The sequence below is a fragment of the Salvelinus alpinus genome, chromosome 13, assembly GCF_045679555.1.
Source record: "Salvelinus alpinus chromosome 13, SLU_Salpinus.1, whole genome shotgun sequence".
Lineage (NCBI taxonomy): Eukaryota > Metazoa > Chordata > Actinopteri > Salmoniformes > Salmonidae > Salvelinus > Salvelinus alpinus.
Genome location: NC_092098.1, coordinates 1,570,536 through 1,590,153, shown reverse-complemented (window position 1 = coordinate 1,590,153; position 19,618 = coordinate 1,570,536). Strand labels below are relative to the sequence as shown.

The following is a 19,618-nucleotide window of genomic DNA, read 5'->3' as shown; positions in this document are numbered from 1 at the left end:
CTCTCTTGCATTGACTATACACACACTCACTGGACTCTACTCACAGTCACACATACTTACACTGACACCCAAACTACATACGCCCACACACACACACAACATGCACACACATGCATACTGACACCACAAACACTTTCACACTCACCACATACGCTGCTGCTGTTTATCTATCCTGTTGCCTAGTCACTTTACCCCTACCTATATGTACAGCACATACAGTTGAAGTCGGAAGTTTCCCTGATACTTCAATAAGGAAATATGTCGATGTCCACTCTTGCTAGAACACCCTACATTCATCGTCTACTTTCCTTTTCTTTGAAATCTTTGAAGAACACATTTTTTAGCGATTTATATATATATATATATATACAGTGGGGAGAACAAGTATTTGATACACTGCCGATTTTGCAGGTTTTCCTACTTACAAAGCATGTAGAGGTCTGTAATTTTTATCATAGGTACACTTCAACTGTGAGAGACGGAATTTAAAACAAAAATCCAGAAAATCACATTGTATGATTTTTAAGTAATTAATTCGCATTTTATTGCATGACATAAGTATTTGATCACCTACCAACCAGTAAGAATTCCGGCTCTCACAGACCTGTTAGTTTTTCTTTAAGAAGCCCTCCTGTTCTCCACTCATTACCTGTATTAACTGCACCTGTTTGAACTCGTTACCTGTATAAAAGACACCTGTCCACCCACTCAATCAAACAGACTCCAACCTCTCCACAATGGCCAAGACCAGAGAGCTGTGTAAGGACATCAGGGATAAAATTGTAGACCTGCACAAGGCTGGGATGGGCTACAGGACAATAGGTAAGCAGCTTGGTGAGAAGGCAACAACTGTTGGCGCAATTATTAGAAAATGGAAGAAGTTCAAGATGACGGTCAATCACCCTCGGTCTGGGGCTCCATGCAAGATCTCACCTCGTGGGGCATCAATGATCATGAGGAAGGTGAGGGATCAGCCCAGAACTACACGTCAGGACCTGGTCAATGACCTGAAGAGAGCTGGGACCACAGTCTCAAAGAAAACCATTAGTAACACACTACGCCGTCATGGATTAAAATCCTGCAGCGCACGCAAGGTCCCCCTGCTCAAGCCAGCGCATGTCCAGGCCCGTCTGAAGTTTGCCAATGACCATCTGGATGATCCAGAGGAGGAATTGGAGAAGGTCATGTGGTCTGATGAGACAAAAATAGAGCTTTTTGGTCTAAACTCCACTCGCCGTGTTTGGAGGAAGAAGAAGCATTAGTACAACCCCAAGAACACCATCCTAACCGTGAAGCTTGGAGGTGGAAACATCATTCTTTGGGGATGCTTTTCTGCAAAGGGGACAGGACGACTGCACCGTATTGAGGGGAGGATGGATGGGGCCATGCATCGCGAGATCTTGGCCAACAACCTCCTTCCCTCAGTAAGAGCATTGAAGATAGGTCGTGGCTGGGTCTTCCAGCATGACAACGACCCGAAACACACAGCCAGGGCAACTAAGGAGTGGCTCCGTAAGAAGCATCTCAAGGTCCTGGAGTGGCCTAGCCAGTCTCCAGACCTGAACCCAATAGAAAATCTTTGGAGGGAGCTGAAAGTCCGTATTGCCCAGCGACAGCCCCGAAACCTGAAGGATCTGGAGAAGGTCTGTATGGAGGAGTGGGCCAAAATCCCTGCTGCAGTGTGTGCAAACCTGGTCAAGAACTACAGGAAACGTATGATCTCTGTAATTGCAAACAAAGGTTTCTGTACCAAATATTAAGTTCTGCTTTTCTGATGTATCAAATACTTATGTCATGCAATAAAATGCAAATGAATTACTTAAAAATCATACAATCAGATTTTCTGGATTTTTGTTTTAGATTCCGTCTCTCACAGTTGAAGTGTACCTGTGATAAAAATTACAGACCTCTACATGCTTTGTAAGTAGGAAAACCTGCAAAATCGGCAGTGTATCAAATACTTGTTCTCCCCACTGTATATATATATATATATATATATACAGTTGAAGTCAGACGTTTACATACACTTAGGTTGGAGTCATTAAACTTGTTTTTCAACCACTCCACAAATTTAATAACAAACTATAGTTTTGGCAAGTCGGTTAGGACATCTAATTTGTGCATGACACAAGTCATTTTTCCAACAATTGTTTACAGACAGATTATTTCACTTATAATTCACTGTATCACAATTCCAGTGGGTCAGAAGTTTACATACAAAGTTGACTGTGCCTTTAAACAGCTTGGAAAATTCCAGAAAATGATGTCATGGCTTTAGAAGCTTCTGATAGGCTAATTGACATCATTTGAGTCAATTGGAGGTGTACCTGTGATGTATTTCAAGGCCTACCTTCAAACGCAGTGCCTCTTTGCTTGACATCATGGGGAAATCAAAAGAAATCAGCCAAGACCTCCAAAAAAAATGGTAGACCTCCACAAGTCTGGTTCATCCTTGGGAGCAATTTACAAACGCCTGAAGGTACCACGTTCATCTGTACAAACAATAGTACGCAAGTATAAACACCATGGGACCACACAGTCATCATACCGCACAGGAAGGAGACGCGTTCTGTCTCCTAGAGATGCACGTACTTTGGTGCGAAAAGTGAAAATCAATCCCAGAACAACAGCAGAGGACCTTGTGAAGATGCTGGAGGAAACAGGTACAAAAGTATCTATATCCACAGTAAAACGAGTGCTATATCGACATAACCTCAAAGGCCGCTCAGCAAGGAAGAAGACACTGCTCCAAAACCGCCATAAAAAACCCAGACTACGTTTTTGCAACTGCACATGGGGACAAAGATTGTACTTTCTGGAGAAATGTCCTCTGGTCTGATGAAACAAAAATAGAACTATTTGTCCATAATGACCATCGGTATGTTTGGAGGAAAAAGGGGGAGGCTTGCAAGCCGAAGAACACCATCCCAACCGTGAAGCACGGGTGTGGCAGCATCATGTTGTGGGGGTGCTTTGCTGCAGGAGGGACTGGTGCACTTCACAAAATAGATGGCATCATGAGGGAGAATTATGTGGATATATTGAAACAACATCTCAAGACATCAGTCAGGAATTTAAAGCTTGGTCGCAAATGGGTCTTCCAAATAGGCAATGACCCAAAGCATACTTCCAAAGTTGTGGCAAAATGGCTTAAGGACAACAAAGTCATGGTATTGGAGTGGCCATAACAAAGCCCTGACCTCAACCTATAGAAAATGTGTGGGCAGAACTGAAAAAGCGTGTGCGAGCAAGGAGGCCTACAAACTTGACTCAGTTACACCAGCTCTGTCAGGAGGAATGGGACAAAATTCACCCAATTTATTGTGGGAAGCTTGTGGAAAGCTACCCGAAAGGTTTGACCCAAATTAAACAATTTAAAGGCAATGCTACCAAACACTAAATGAGTGTATGTAAACTTCTGACCCACTGGGAATGTGATGAAAGAATTAAAAGCTGAAATAAATCATTCTCTCTATTATTATTCTGACATTTCACATTCTTAAAATAAAGTAGTGATCCTAACTGACCTAAGACAGGGAATTTTTACTTGGATTAAATGTCAGGAATTGTGAAAAACTGAGTTTAAATGTATTTGGCTCAGGTGTATGTAAATTTCCGACTTCAACTGTAGCTACCTCAATTACCTCGTACCCCTGCACATCAACTCAGTACCGGTACTCCCTGTATATAGCCACTGTCTATTTATTCCTCGTATCACTATTTTTTTTATTTTAAATCTTATATTTAACTCTGCATTGTTGGAAATTGACCCGTAAATAAGCATTTCACTTTTAGTCTACACGTGTTGTCAGCGAAGCATGTGACAAATAAAAATGTGATTTGATTTGATCAATGACAGATTTACAGTCAGGCTGGACTTATGATTGGTCAGTGCTTTTCCATGAGCTATGTGATTGGTCAAACTCAGTTTAAGGTCTGGGCTGAGGTAGAGATGAGTCACCTGTGGTTTTCAGTTCAGAATTCTCTGATACAGTCCGTTTTCTCTCATCACTAGGGCCATCTCTGTATAGCATTGGTATCCAGGTCGGTCACGGTCGACCGCAAACTTCTTTCTAGTAGACCACATAAAAGTTTTCAAAATGTATGCACTAAAAATATAGATTTTGGCAATTCACAGCGTTACCATCGAGTCTGCTTAAAAATTAATGAGGTCCACAGTTCTGAAGCACAGTATGCTTTGCTTACAGGTTAGCTTCTTTCTCAAATATTATTGCAATATTTAAAAACTGCTTGATTGACATAAAATTGGACCAACCCCCGGCACTACAGTGGCTACATTTGTTTTCCAAACTGTCGCTACCATAGCAACCGTCTGCAGTTAGTACATTTACATTTCCATGCTTGCCAGACCTGAAACACAATATTTTTTGTTGTTCCAATGGTAGTTGTTTTTTTACTACTTTTCTCCTATGAAGTTGCAGTTACATTTTTAATATGAGTGCTGGACCAAGCAGCGAGAAACCAAAAACCACTTTCACAGTGAGATAATTTTTTCACCACAACATATTCAAAATGTGTGTGACTGATTTCCCATTCAAACGTAGCTTTTGATAAGAAGGGAAATGTCGAGAGGCATTTCAAAACTGTTCACAAGAAATATGAAAGTGACTTTCCAGCTAAAAGTGAACTACGTAAGAGAAAAGTAAGAGTTGAAGTCTCAACTAGCTGTCCAACAATCGATCTTTACAAGGCCCAGCTCAAAATCAAAGGCAGCCACGATTTCATAATCCCGGGTGAGTTGCATACTAGCAAAGCACACGAAACCGTTCCAGGATGGAGAAATAGTAAAAGAGGCCTTTTTAGAGGTGTTCAAAAATAAATCAGAAATCATTTCCACTATTAAGGATGTTCACCTATCCAGAAATACTGTGAAATGATGGGTGAGGATTTGAGGGAGCATCTTAAAAAAGACATAAATGAGTATAAATGTTCTTTTCACTTCAATTTGACGAGTCGACAGACGTGATCAACACATCTCAGTTGTGCATTTTCATCAGAATGGTGTTTGAAGATATGACTGCCAAAAAGGAACTGCTCACAATCATATCACTGAAAGGAAAAACTCGAGGGGAGGACATTTTTGTGGCATTCAAGGACTTTTTTAATAGCAATCAGTTACCCATTTACAAACTACAGATGGAGCATCAGCCATGACTGGCTGCATCAATGGGTTTATTGCCCTTTGCAAAAGTGATGACTTTCCAGACTTCCTAAATTATCACTTCATAATCCATCAACAAGCCTTGTGTTGTAAAATGCTGAATATGAAAGATGTCATGGATATCGCGCTCAAAATCGTGAATTTGATTCAGGCCAGAAGTCTGCAGATCTCTTCAGGTCTCAACTGGAAGAAAGTGAAGCTGAACACAGACCTCTTGCAACACACGGATGTAAGGTGGCTTAGTAGAGGTACATTCCTGCAGAGATTTAGGGATCTGTTATTTGAAATCAAGGAGTTTCTGGCCTCATAAGATGCCGAATATGAGCAGTTGGAAGACAAAGTGTGGCTGTTAGATTTATCTTTTTTGACCGATGTAACTTTTCGGCTGAATGAACTCAATTTAAAGGTGCAAGGAAAATACAAAAATATTGTTGAAATGATTAGCTATGTGACAGCTTTTAAGCAAACATTCAAATTGCTGTCCTCACACTTGCAGCGACATGAACTGAGGAATTTCAAAAATATGTCAATATGTCAACTCGAGTCAGGGAAAGGCATCTGCACTTTGTGACTGGTCGAGACTTTGACCGACGCTTTCAAGACTTTGCGATCCTGGAACCTGTGGCAACATTTATGTGCTTTCTGTTTGGTGTGGAAGTTGATGTTGATGAAATTGCAACACAAATTGCATCGTTGTTTCACATGGAGACATCAGCTGTCAAGAGTGAAATTTTGACTCTGCAAAGCGACCTCTATATCAAATCGAGGGCATTGGGGGAACACTTTTGGAACCTTATCGTGGAGGAAAAATATCCAAAGATGAGAAAAGTTGCCATGTACTTGACAGCATTTAAAAAAAATAGATATATCTACCTTTGCGAGTCAGCATTTTAAGACATGAAGATCATCAAGTCAAAATAGCGGTCCACTCTAACAGATGATCACCTGGACACCTGCTTGAGGCTAGCAATCAGTAGCTACAACCCAGACCATGCTAAGCTAGCTGATAGCATTCAGTGCAAACCATCCAATCAATAAGGTAGACCGCGTTAGGAAGCAGGGTGGAAAAAGTAGATCCTATGTAACTAAAGTCTGGGCACCCCTGCTGTACAGAGTCCAGGAGGTCTGAGGAGGATGCCCCCTGCTGGTCAGCCAGGGTATCTTCCTCTAAGGGAAAATACAAAAAACGTGAGCAGGTAAGTGTTAGTACTCCATGACAGTTTGTAGCCTACTTACTAGGTAGTTACAGGGTAATTTAAAAACTAAAAATATTGCAACAATAATAACAATATTACACATCAATACAGGGTAATTGCTTACTGTCAGATTTCAATATGGCAAATGACTAACAGGATGATGGACAGCTGAATTCCTTTATTTCTTTTAAACATTTGACTTTATATTTTCAATACATGACAGCCACCAACAACACAAAACATTCAACATATACACAAAATACACACACAAAAAACACAGTGATGCCAAGGTCATTAAAAATAAAACATATTAGATAAGAAAATATTGTCATTATATTTTCCGGCTCAAGCCCAGCACCCAACTCCTATTGTGTCTTTTCAAGGAATTTCAAAGACACTTCCAACACACATAGGACTTGTTCAAACGCCTCCAAAACTAATTTTCGTTCTAACTCCTTTGTAACCTTTGTAACCTCTTGGTCTATGGGAGTTGCAGTGTGAATGGCCAGACACTTAGCATATATAACATCATCCCACCTTGGTGATAGAGTGCAGTGAGGAAGCCCTGGTGGTCATTACCATGGAACAGGGCTTTCTCGACCTCCATCTCTCTGCGGGACAGGGCTCGGCTGGCTGAGAAGCAATGTGGATTGACATGAGCTCTGCCCGAGCCGCCATCTTGTCCTGGATCACCTGCAGACGCTGCTGCCGCACCCCGGGGGCACACACACCCATCCCATGACCCTGTAGGGCAGAACACACAACGTGGCTGCCTGAAGCACACACCCCACAGCCCTGAAGCACACACACAACACAGCTGCCTACTTGACCATGTTGTTCAATGAGTCCAACCGGTAATACAGGTGGAATAATAATAGCATCCTTTTATCAGTGAGTATTGAAGTAAATAGAGTTGAGGAAAGTTACACCCTGATCTCTTCCAGTTTGGATGGATGCCTGAGTCAAATAATCAATATCAGGCTACACCACCAGGATGTTTTTCATGTCTGACAACACACCCATAGTTGATCAGTCAATATCACTAACATTTTGACAATGTTTGGTTTAAATACAGGCTCTGTATTCCTTCTCAGGAGGTGTAATTGATAACCACAACCACACACATTGTCTCTATACATTAAACATCTCGTCGTTACATCCAGCAGCTGGCAAAAACAGTGGGCAAAACTGGTTAAAAGGACATTATTACAACCTGGTTGTAGACATCATTTCAACCAGTTTGCCCACTGTCTGGGAAGCAACAATCACCTTCTCTTCACAATTTTTTACCTATTCTTCCTTCTATGCGGCTGTCCAAATGTACTGTCCCCTGGTAGTAAATGGCATAAATTATATAAATAAATAACATTCACCTTCTCAGTGTTTTAAGGCTGGTCTCTGGGGAACCACAGTTCTATCTCCAGGTCTGAGAGCCCCAACTCCCTAAGACTGGCCAGCTCCCTCCCCCCGCTCTGGTGAGCCTGGAACTGGGATATACTCCTCACCCAGGTAGCCTGCTCCCCAAAGGCTTGTACAGCGCCACAGGTGCAAAACACTTCCTCTTGGCAACACATCTGGGACAACACACGAGAGGTCTAAAACTCTAGTCTCTCTGAATGTGGTCTGAAAGTACATAATGACATTTAGCAGTAATACTTAATAATTTAGTTATTATGCCTAGATCATTTCAGGTAAAACTCAAGAGTCAATCAGGTAAAACACGAGAGTTTAGGAATTCTTATCTTATTCTCTGACTTTCAGACATTGCTTAATTAACGGGTTAAGTTAAATTGACGAGTTCATGTGTCTAGACGTTGACAAATCATTGGCTGGCTGGCTGTCCTTAGGTGAACCTGTACTGGAATGCACAGCGGAATGTAGACCCTCCCCTGAGGTCAGTTCAGACATATACGAATATGTAAATAGTGTGGCTGTTGCAACTTGCTATTGTAATGCTGTAGAAGAAAATAAACAGTTGGATGAGGTGAGATTCTCCCTTACTATGTAAAGCACTTTGAGCTTTAAGTTGGTTAAAAAAAAGCGCTATAGAAATCCAAATCAAATTATTATTATTTAGTAGGAGTGTAGGCTATTGTATGTAAACTGTGTGGTTGATGCTATTGTAATGTTGTGTGTGTGTGTGTGTGTGTGTAGGCTCACCTGTCTATGTTGAAGTCCGTGTCTAGCTGCTGTAGGAGGAGACTGTGGAGCGGTCTCTGTCCCGTTCCTCACACAAGGTCTTACTGTAACTAACTAACTAACTAACACACACACACACACACACACACACACACACACACACACACACACACACACACACACACACACACACACACACACACACACACACACACACAGAGTATATGCGTTGGTGTCATACACATTACTCTATACATTTTCATTAAATATACAACTGTTTTTAGCAAACGATTTTAACGGTGCAGCTATCACTGGAGTAGCTGACGTTGGCTAGCTAACGTTAGTGCATCGCATTCCAGCTACACAATGTTAGTAATGCAGGTGACAGACAGCTTTTGGCAACACGATTATATAAACACTTCATATATGCATGCATATTATACAGCAAAATGAGGCCAATAAAACCGTAGTAAATCAATGTAATGTGAGCTTGTTAGCAGAGAATGTTGTTTACCGTCGCATGTTTCCGTTTTGTTCTCCTGTAGGAGGAGTTTGGGACGCAGCGCGGAATTTTGGGAAATGTAGTGAAATTGTGCTAGCTCAATTTCACAGACTCCCAGAGGGAATGATTGTTTAATCTATAATAATAGCCTTTTAAGGGAGTTAATGGAAGAGCATTTGAGGACAGAAGCCATTCCCACATAGCTGTGCCTTAGGTTTAGTGTAGAAAGTCTACAAAGGTAGGTTAAGCCAGATCCTGAAATGTTTCAATTTGTTGCACTAAAAGGAAAAACCTTGGATCAGTTATGTATTGTCAGCATTGATAGTAATATAATTGTAATAGCATTTAGCTGTTTAGCTGAAACCATAGACTATGTGGTTGAAACATCTCTGTTGGATCAACACTCAGATCAAATCAAATTGTACTGGTCACATACGCAAATTTAGCAGATTTATTGGGGATGTAGTGAAATGCTCGTTGATAGTTGTGAAGTGATAATTCACCTTAATGTCAAATTTTCCTTATTCATCTTATGGATACCTATAAAGTAGAAGATGAATAGGCTATACAATATTGGAGGACACCTTTTTAAAACATTTTCTAGAGTTGTGAAAGAGCTCCCAGAATTTATATATTTTTTAGGAAAAGATGTCAATTTTTCACATTTGTTTTCATACTCGTCAATATCTTCTACTATAGATAATATTGGCACTGTACTGATCATAAATGTACAGTAGTAATTTGGGCACCTACGCTATCCCTTCCCAAAAATATTTTTTAGGAACCACACCCTTCCGACGTCATGACAGAGACCACACCCTTGCTACGTCATGACAGAGGGTGTGGTCGAAAGCCATCCTACCCTCCCCTTACACCAGCATAAACAGAATATTCCGAATGTAATAACACATTAATGTCTTTTGGGACCGGTCTTTCTTGAATTGCATTGAATACATGTTCCAAGTTAGTTGCAATATTCAGCTGTGACATATCAATTTGCCTCATAGACATCCACTACAACTTACTTTACATCATTAGGTTGACATGGATGTGTGTGTGCCTTTACAGGATCTATGACGGCGAAATGCATGCACATTTAGTGTGTGGTTTTCGGGGATAGTTTGGCGTTGCTGCAAGCTCGGGTAGGTCTGGTCTGTGGCTGGCTGCTCAGTTTCTGATTGACAGGGTTGAGGGGTGGAGACGCAGGGTGGGGTCACAAGCAGGGAGAGGCGGAGGAGAAACGAAGAGAGAGCGCCCAACCCTGTACACGGCAACAACACACCGAGAGAGAGAGAGACTTTACTGGTGAAGAAAGAGGAATAGTCGACGCCGTGGATATGATCTAAAAGAATATCCGAAGAGGCAAACAATATAACTTTCTCCCAAATAGCAAATTGATTCAAAAGGTGGAAAACTGCCAAAAAGATTACTATTATTCAAATTCACCCCACCCGATCAACCCCCCCCCCCCCACTGCACCCTAGCTACCGAGATGCACACGGAGACTCGAAGCAAGAAAGTAAGTCTGTCTTGACCATTATTGACTTTGCCCTGTCCAGCAAACTGCTATCGGCCGATATTTAAATGAGTTTACATTGTCAGTTTAACATGTGCCAATTTAAAGACAATTGGAGAGTGTCTGACAAAGGGGAAGGCATATGTAAGAAGCTTGACTGTTACATTCAGTTAGCTAGCTAGTTGACCAACTACTAGGCAACGGTACTGATAATAATAGCATGTTAGCTAGCTAGGTGACTGACGCAGGCTACTGAGAACTAGAGGTGGAGAGTCGAATCGATTCATCGACTCCCAGTTGTGTGTCAAGCTTCGATTTAGCTAGGAATCGACTCATAAGATTCAGTATTTTTGCAACGGAGGAGACTGTTGCCGTAGGCTACTTCCGAGAACACAAACTCTCGCATCTTCCACAGCAAAGAAAGAGGTTCGATAGCTCCGACAATCGACCGCAGACAGTGCTGTTGCCTCTCCCTCACTGTCTCTTAAACACTGTTCTCTCCTCTGTAAACGTTAACAATTTAACGTGCATGCAAATGGAAGGAACTGGAACGTGTTAACTATATATTCCTTCTCGGGTAACTGTCTCTCTCATCCCCTCTCTCTGTGCGAGCTTTGGGGTACAGTTTTTTTTAAAAAGTGCGCTGTGATCTATGTGAGCTAGTGAGGCAGGAAGGAAACACAGGAACTGCAGCTAGTACATAGAGATGGATAGAGATCTCTAGATGGATATAACCTCTTTTAGCATGGGCATTGCCATTGAGGGTTTCCATCATGAACTGGGTGGGGATTCCTATGGGTTGGGAGAGATCAGCAAATGATCATAGCATTGTCTTCTTCAAATTGGGTTGACTATGGCTTTAAGCTATATCACTGTCATCTAGTGGTCACAATAGATGAATGACACAAGATTTGGTTGAGGACTCCAGCACTGCAGGTGGTGGTAAATGACCAATATTAGCTTTATGCTTTTTTCAAACACAAAATAAGAAAATTGACTTATTTTAAAATGGAGATGGCCTCAATGGTGCTGCCCATGCCACCACAGCTGCCATAATGGCACAGATACAAAGATTAGAACTCTATCTATCTCTATAAGCTAGTAGGACACAGTCTGAGTTCCTTAAAGGGACAGTAGCACTCACTCATCTCCCAACCCTGGGAACGAGCCAGGTGTAGGCCTACTGCCTCGAGCGACACTGTACACGCATCCGGCCTGCCGCATCTCGTGCACAGAACTTTACATGATTTGGAAGCCTGCTGTACATATTTTGGTACAGCCGTCAGGTACAGTAGCAAAGGGTCAGAGTGCAAGACAAGTATTCAGGCTCAACCAGGGACAGGAAAGAACCCATCCTTCAAGCTTGTCTGGGGTGTAAAGACTTTTCATCATTCACAAGATCGTTATCCTTCAACCGCAATATCAATGAAGGTTTCATTATGCATCATACATTAAACAGATGGCCTACTGATCTATCATCATGTTGACACAAATGATGCATTATGTCTGAGATACCTCCACGCTACTTTTGGCCTCAGTTATTGTTTTTCTCTGAGTGTGACACAAATCCATTTCTTATCATGTCTGTAGTCTGTGTAGTTGCCTCATTATGATGATTGACAGTTTCATGCTGTAATGAAACATGAATCGGATGTCGTCACTCGTCACTGCTACACAAGAGACACAGAGCACACTCCTTTTCCTGTATGTGTGTGTGCAAGTGTGCGTCTTTGTGTGTGCGTGTGTGTCTTTGTGTGTGTGCTCGTCTGCGGGTATTCTCTCTGTGTGCGAGTTTGGCTTGTATACGCCTCTGTCTCTGTGTGCATGGCATGGATTAGGCCAGCTCTGAAGGTGTAATCTATACGCAGGGCCTATAACACATTCCTATGCAGGACAGCAGCAGCCTCAGCAGGCCTAATGGTGGTGACCACTGAGTTTTGTGGAGGGAGAGGCCCAGTCATTTGGAGGCCAGTAGTGTCTGTAGCCGACCAATCAGCCTGTTACCAACCCTTAGTAAACTTCTGTAAAAAATTGTGTTTGACCAGATACAATGCTATTTCACAGTAAACAAATTGACAACAGAATTTCAGCATGCTTATAGGGAAGGACACTCAACAAGCACAGCACTTACTTGATTGGCTGAGAGAAATTTATGATAAAATGGTTGTGGGGGCTGTTTTGTTAGACTTCAGTGAGGCTTTTGGCATTATCGATCATAGTCTGCTGCTGGAAAAACGTACAGTTGAAGTCGGAAGTTTACATATACTTAGGTTGGAGTCATTAACTTGTTTTTCAACCAATCCACACATTTCTTGTTAACAAACTATAGTTTTGGCAAGTCGGTTAGGACATCTACTTTGTGCATAACGCAAGTAATTCTTCCAACAATTGTTTACAGACAGATTATTTCACTTATAATTCACTGTATCACAATTCCAGTGGGTCAGAAGTTTACATAGACTAAGTTGACTGTGCCTTTAAACAGCTTGAAAATTCCAGAAAATGGTGTAATGGCTTTAGAAGCTTCTGATAAGCTAATTGACATCATTTGAGTCAATTGGAGGTATACCTGTGGATGTATTTCAAGGCCTACCTTCAAACTCAGTGCCTCTTTGCTTGACATCATGGGAAAACCAAAAGAAAGTTGTAGACCTCCACAAGTCTGGTTCATCCTTCGGAGCAATATCCAAATGCCAGAAGGTACCACGTTCATCTGTACAAACAATAGTATGCAAGTATAAACACCACGGACCATGCAGCCGTCATACCGCTCAGGAAGGAGACGCGTTCTGTCTCCTAGAGATGAACGTACTTTGGTGCGAAAAGTGCAAATCAATCCCAGTACAACAGCAAAGGACCTTGTGAAGATGCTGGAGGAAACAGATACAAAAGTATCTATATCCACAGTAAAACGAGTCCTATATTGACATAACCTGAAAGGCCACTCAGCAAGGAAAAAGCCACTGCTCCAAAACCGCCATAAAAAACCCAGACTATGGTTTGCAACTGCACATGGGTACAAAGATTGTACTTTTTGGAGACATGTCCTCTGGTCTGATGAAATAAAAATAGAACTGTTTGGCCATCGTTATGTTTGGAGGAAAAAGGGGGAGGCTTGCAAGCCGAAGAACACCATCCCAACCGTGAAGCAAGAGGGCGGCAGCATCATGTTGTGGGGGTGCTTTGCTGCAGGAGGGACTGGTGCACTTCACAAAATTGATGGCATCATGAGGGATCATCAGTCAGGAAGTTAAAGCAAATGTGTCTTCCAAATGGACAATGACCCCAAGCAAAGTTGTGGGAAAATGGCTTAAGGACAACAAAGTCAAGATCTTGGAGTGGCCATCACAAAGCCCTGACCTCAATCCCATAGAAAATGTGTGGGCAGAACTGAAAAAGCGTGTGTAAGCAAGGAGACCTACAAACCTGACTCAGTTACTGCAGCTCTGTCAGGAGGAATGGGCCAAAATTCACCCAACTTATTGTGGGAAGCTTGTGGAAAGCTACCTGAAACATTTGTTAAACGATTGTTAAACCAAGTTAAACAATTTAAAGGCAATGCTACCAAATACTAATTGAGTGTATGTAAACTTCTGAACCACTGGGAATGTGATGAAAGAAATAAAAGCTGAAATAAATCATTCTCTACTGTTTTTCTGACATTTCACATTCTTAAAATAAAGTGATGATCCTAACTGACCTAAGAAAGGGAATTTTTACTAGGATTAAATGTCGGGAATTGTGAAAATGGAGTTTAAATGTATTTGGCTCAGGTGTATGTAAACTTCCGACTTCAACTGTATGTGTTATGGTTTTACACCCCCTACAATAATGTGGATAAAGAGTTACTTGTCTAACAGGACACAGAGGGTGTTCTTTAATGGAATCCTCTAAAATATAATCCAGTTAGCATCAGGAATTCCCCAGGGTAGCTGTTTAGGCCCTTTGCTTTTTTCAATTTTTACTAACGACATGCCACTGGCTTAGTTGCATGTAAAGCCAGAGTGTCTATGTATGTGGATGACTCAACACTATACATGTCAGCTACTACAGCGACTGAAATGACTGCAACACTCAAAGAGCTGCAGTTAGTTTCAGAGTGGGTGGCAAGGAATAAGTTAGCACTAAATATTTCTAAAACTAAAAGCATTGTATTTGGAACAAAACACTCACTAAACCCTAAACCTCAACTAAATCTTGTAATAAATAATGTGGAAGTTGAGCAAGTTGAACTAAACTGCTTGGAGTAACCCTGGATTGTAAACTGTCATGGTCGAAACATATTGATACAACAGTAGCTAAGGTGGGGAGAAGTCTATCCATAATAAAGCGATGCTCTGCCTTCTTAACAACATTATCGACAAGGCAGGTCTGACAGGCCCTAGTTTTGTTGCACCATGACTACTGTTTAGTCATGTGGTTAGGTGCCACAAAAAAGAACTTAGGAAAATTGCAGTTGGCTCAGAACAGGGCAGCACGGCTGGCCCTTGGATGTACACAGAGAGCTAATATTAATAATATGCATGTCAATCTTTCCTGGCTAAAAGTGGAGGAGAGATTGACTTCATCACTATTTTTATTTATGAGAGGTATTGACATGTTGAATGCACCGAGTTGTCTGTCTAAACTACTGGCACACAGCTCGGACACCCATGCATACCCCACAAGACATGCCTCGAGGTCTCTTCACAGTTCCCAAGTCCAGAACAGACTATGGGAGGCACACAGTGCTACATAGAGCCATGGCTACATGGAACTCTATTCCACATCAAGTAACTGAAGCAAGCATTAAAATTTGATTAAAAAAACACCTTATGGAATAGTGGGGACTGTGATGCAACACAAACATTGGCACAGACACATGCATACACACATACGATAACATACATAATAACATACGCACTATACATACACACGGTGTAGTACTGTAGATATGCGGTAGTGGTGGAGTAGGGGCTTGAGGACACACAGTGTGTTGTGAAATCTGTGAATGTATTGTAATGTTTTTATAATTGTATAAACTGCCTTAATTTTGCTGGACCCCAGGAAGAATAGCTGCTGCTTTGGAAGCAGCTAATGGTGCTCCATAATAAATACAAATACAAACCTAGGCCTGAACCTGACCGTTTTGCATTCAAGCATGCCAAATTGTCACATTTCTAAATAAAACGTTGACAAGTTGACTAAGGCAGAAACAGACTGGCACCCAGGCTAGGAGCATTGGCCCCTTTCTGGGTTCAGCTTGTTTGAGACAGAAGTGGCCCTGTACTATTACAGGGTTGTAGCATGTGGTGCATGATATTTGAGGGAGAGGGGATTCATTGGTGAGAGTGTCACAACAGGGGGTAAAGAGAGGTGAGGTGACCCTGATTTGGCAGACTGGGGGCATTAGCTGACTTTGTGGGGCAGCCAGTCACGGGGGTATGAGCTGGGTGGGGAGACAGGGTGGATGGTGTCACAGTCACAGGGGTATTAGTTTGGAAGGAAGGGAAGGACAGTTGAGTGGGGTTGGGGTGGATAGGTTAACCTCTTATGGCTGATATCGGCTAAGATCACGTTAACGGGATCAATATGACAACAGCCAGTGAAAGTGCAGGGCGCCGAATTCAAAACAACAAATCTCATAATTAAAATTCCTCAACCATACAAGTATTTTACACCATTTTAAAGATAAACTTGTTGTTAATCCCACCACAGTGTCCGATTTCAAAAAGGCTTTACGACGAAAGCACACCAAACGATTATGTTAGGTCTGCACCTACTCACAGAAAAACACAGCCATTTTTCCAGCCAAAGAGAGGAGTCACAAAAAGCAGAAATAGAGATAAAATTAATCCCTAACCTTTGATGATCTTCATCAGATGACAATCATAGGACTTCATGTTACACAATATATGTATGTTCGATAAAGTGCATATTTATATCTAAACATCTCAGTTTACATTGGCGTATTACGTTCAGTAATGTTTTGCTTCCAAAACATCCGGTGATTTTGCAGAGAGCCACATCAATTTACAGAAATAGTCATCATAAATGTTGATGAAAATGGAATTAAAGATTTACTTCTCCTTAATGCAACCGCTGTGTCAGATTTCAAAAAAACTTTACAGAAAAAGCAAACCATGCAATAATCTGAGTACAGCGCTCAGACACAAAACCAAGCCATACAGATATCCGCCATGTTGTGGAGTCAACAGAAGCCAGAAATAGCATTATAAATATTCACTTACCTTTGATGATCTTCATCAGAATGCACTCCCAGGAATCCCAGTTCCACGATAAATGTTTGATTTGTTCGATAAAGTACGTCATTTATGTCCAAATACTTCCTTTTTGTTCGCACGTTTAGCCCAGTAATCCAAATTCATGAGGCGCGAGCAGACAAAGTCCAAAAGTTCCGTTACAGTCCGTAGAAACATGTCAAACGATGTATAGAATCAATCTTTAGGATGTTTTTATCATAAATCTTCAATAATGTTTCAACCGAAGAATTCCTTTGTCTTCAGAAATGCAATGGAACGCAAGCTAACTCTCACGTGAACGAGCGTGCTTAGCTCATGGCACTCTGCCAGACCCCTGACTCAAAGAGCCCTCATTCCCCCCTCCTTCACAGTAGAAGCATCAAACAAGGTTCTAAAGACTGTTGACATCTAGTGGAAGCCTTAGTAAGTGCAATATGACCAATATCCCACTGTATATTCGATAGGCGATGAGTTGAAAAACTACAAACCTCAGATTTCCCACTTCCTGGTTGGATTCTTTCTCAGGTTTTTGCCTGCCATATGAGTTCTGTTATACTCACAGACATCATTCAAACAGTTTTAGAAACTTCAGAGTGTTTTCTATCCAAATATACTAGTAATATGCATACCATAGCTTCTGGGACTGAGTAGCAGGCAGTTTACTCTGGGCACCTTATTCATCCAAGCTACTCAATACTGCCCCCAGCCATAAGGGAATTCGTTTGGAAGGACAGGAGTGGTAGGGTTGAGGTGGTGTCATAAGGGTATTAGTTTGGAAGGACAGCAGTGGTAGGGTTGGGGTGGTGTCATAAGGGTATTAGTTTTGGAGGACAGGAGAGGTGGGGCGATGGTAAGGGGGGTGTCAAGCGTGTCACTAGGGCAGGCACAATTACAGTATAGGCCTAACTGTGTAATGGACAGTTATGGCTGAAGACCTTTATGAACATAAAATAATCGTCATAACTGTAATTTTCCACATTTTGTTTTACGTTACAGCCTTAATCTGAAATTGATTAAATACATTTTTCCCCTCATCAATCTAAACACAATACCTGATAATGACAAAGTGAAAACAGGTTTTTCGAAAGTTTAGCAAAAAACAAAAACAGAAATACCTTATTTACATAAGTATTCAGACCCTTTGCTATGAGCTCAGATGCATCCTGTTTCCATTGATCATCCATGATGATTCTACAACTTGATTGGAGTCCACTTGTGGTAAATGCAATTGATTGGACATTATTTGTTGTTTCTCATGGTCTGAGAGTCTTTAGGTGCCTTTTGGCAAACTCCAAGCGGCTGTCATTTGCCTAACTACATTTAAACTTTTAGTGGCCTTTTAAGCATTCTAGTACAGTTAAATAGTTAAAACACACACATGCACGCAGCGGTCTAAGACACTGCATCTCAGTGCAAGAGGTGTCACTACAGTCCCTGGTTCAAATCCAGGCTGTATTACATCCGGCCGTGATGGGAGTCCCATAGGGCGGCGCGCAATTGGCCCAGCATCGTCTGGGTTTGGCCGGGTTAGGCCATCATTGTAAATAAGAATTTGTTCATAACTGACTTGCCTAGGTTTATAAAGGTTACACACACACACACACCACACTGACTAAATTTTGTTGGCATTTACGTATGTCCCCATTACCAGTAAAACAATCAAAACCTATTTCTTTCACTTACTTTCTGTGCTGTTTCGTTGTTCAATCGTTTCATTCTCAACCAGAATTTCATCATACATGTCAAGCAGTGAAGTTTCAGCTCTGTCTGTCAGTGGCCTCTTCCTCGGTGCGCACTGTCACTGTGTCCGTTTCCATCTTGTCCAGCTGTGTATGTAACATTTCACGTAAACCCTGTTTCTTGTCTGCATCGAAGTAGCGGTCCTTGTACATAGCATCGAGCATTGTTCACAGCCTGTGTCGCCAGTTTTGTTGAGCAGGTGTTTCAATGCCATGACAGAGGGTTTCACGTCTGCTGCAGGCGCAGTTGATGAGCTTATTTCTCGAGTCAGTTGTTCGAATTGAGCTTGCTAGTGTGTTCATGTTTCAAACATGTTTTCAAATGCCATTGAAATGGCAGCAGCGGTATGACAACCAGCATATTCATGAGCATGCAATACGACTTTCCTCAGTACGAAATTCTTGACGACCCACTGTGCTGTCAGACTCAGCATGCTCATGGGGCTGATATTGCTGTTCCAAATGTCAGTCGTGAAGCTAATAGCAGTGACGCTATTACTGTGTAACTCCGGTAGGGCAACATGTGAAAAATAGCGCACTTGGTAACGTGTACCGGTGCTCGACCAGTTGCCGAAAGCCAACGTCTCCCATGACAGAGAACGGTTGATTGTCAAGGGAAATTAATTCCATTATCTTGGCGTTAATGGATTTCACCTTTGAGTTGTCTCGCTGAAATGTTCTTACTCTTTTCAAATGACTGCTCGACTTGTTGACTATATATCGTGCATCCCTAGCTGTAACGTAACAAAATGTGGAAAAGGTCAAGGGGTCTGAATACTTCCGAATGCGCACGGTATATTGGGAATGGTTTATTCAAGTTAATTAATTCTAAACTATTTGATTATTTTAACAATATTGAATGTATATGTATTGTTTTGTTATTTTGGCTATAGGCTTTTATTAGGTAAGAAGGCTAATTAGAAGGCTCTTTTTCTCAAAGCAATTTGAGTGACTCAACGCATTGTGAAAATAAAATTATTTTTCTTAATTCGTAGCATAGTTTCCTTTTATCCAAATATCGAATAGACATACAGACAAATTAATTAATGCAGGGAAGGGGAATAGTAATAATAGCCTAATTATAATGCTAATAAAGTTATTT

The 19,618-nt window shown here is 41.5% G+C and overlaps 1 protein-coding gene and 1 pseudogene across 2 annotated transcripts in view; one reads left to right on the top strand and one right to left on the bottom strand.

The window, feature by feature from the left end:
* Nucleotides 1-5,098: 5,098 nt before the first annotated feature.
* LOC139538005 (RNA-binding protein 41-like) lies at nucleotides 5,099-9,876 on the bottom strand (annotated as a pseudogene).
* A 332-nt stretch (nucleotides 9,877-10,208) lies between these two features.
* The window catches only part of LOC139536796 (Krueppel-like factor 8), a 101,723-nt gene continuing 92,313 nt past the window's right edge, over nucleotides 10,209-19,618 (top strand). Inside the window, exon 1 of one of the 2 annotated variants that reach the window (XM_071337424.1) lies at nucleotides 10,209-10,538. In XM_071337424.1, coding sequence (XP_071193525.1) covers nucleotides 10,512-10,538 — 27 coding nt within the window. In that variant the 5' untranslated portion in view covers nucleotides 10,209-10,511. The remainder of the gene's footprint in view (nucleotides 10,539-19,618) is intronic. The other variant, XM_071337423.1, reaches the window with a different exon arrangement.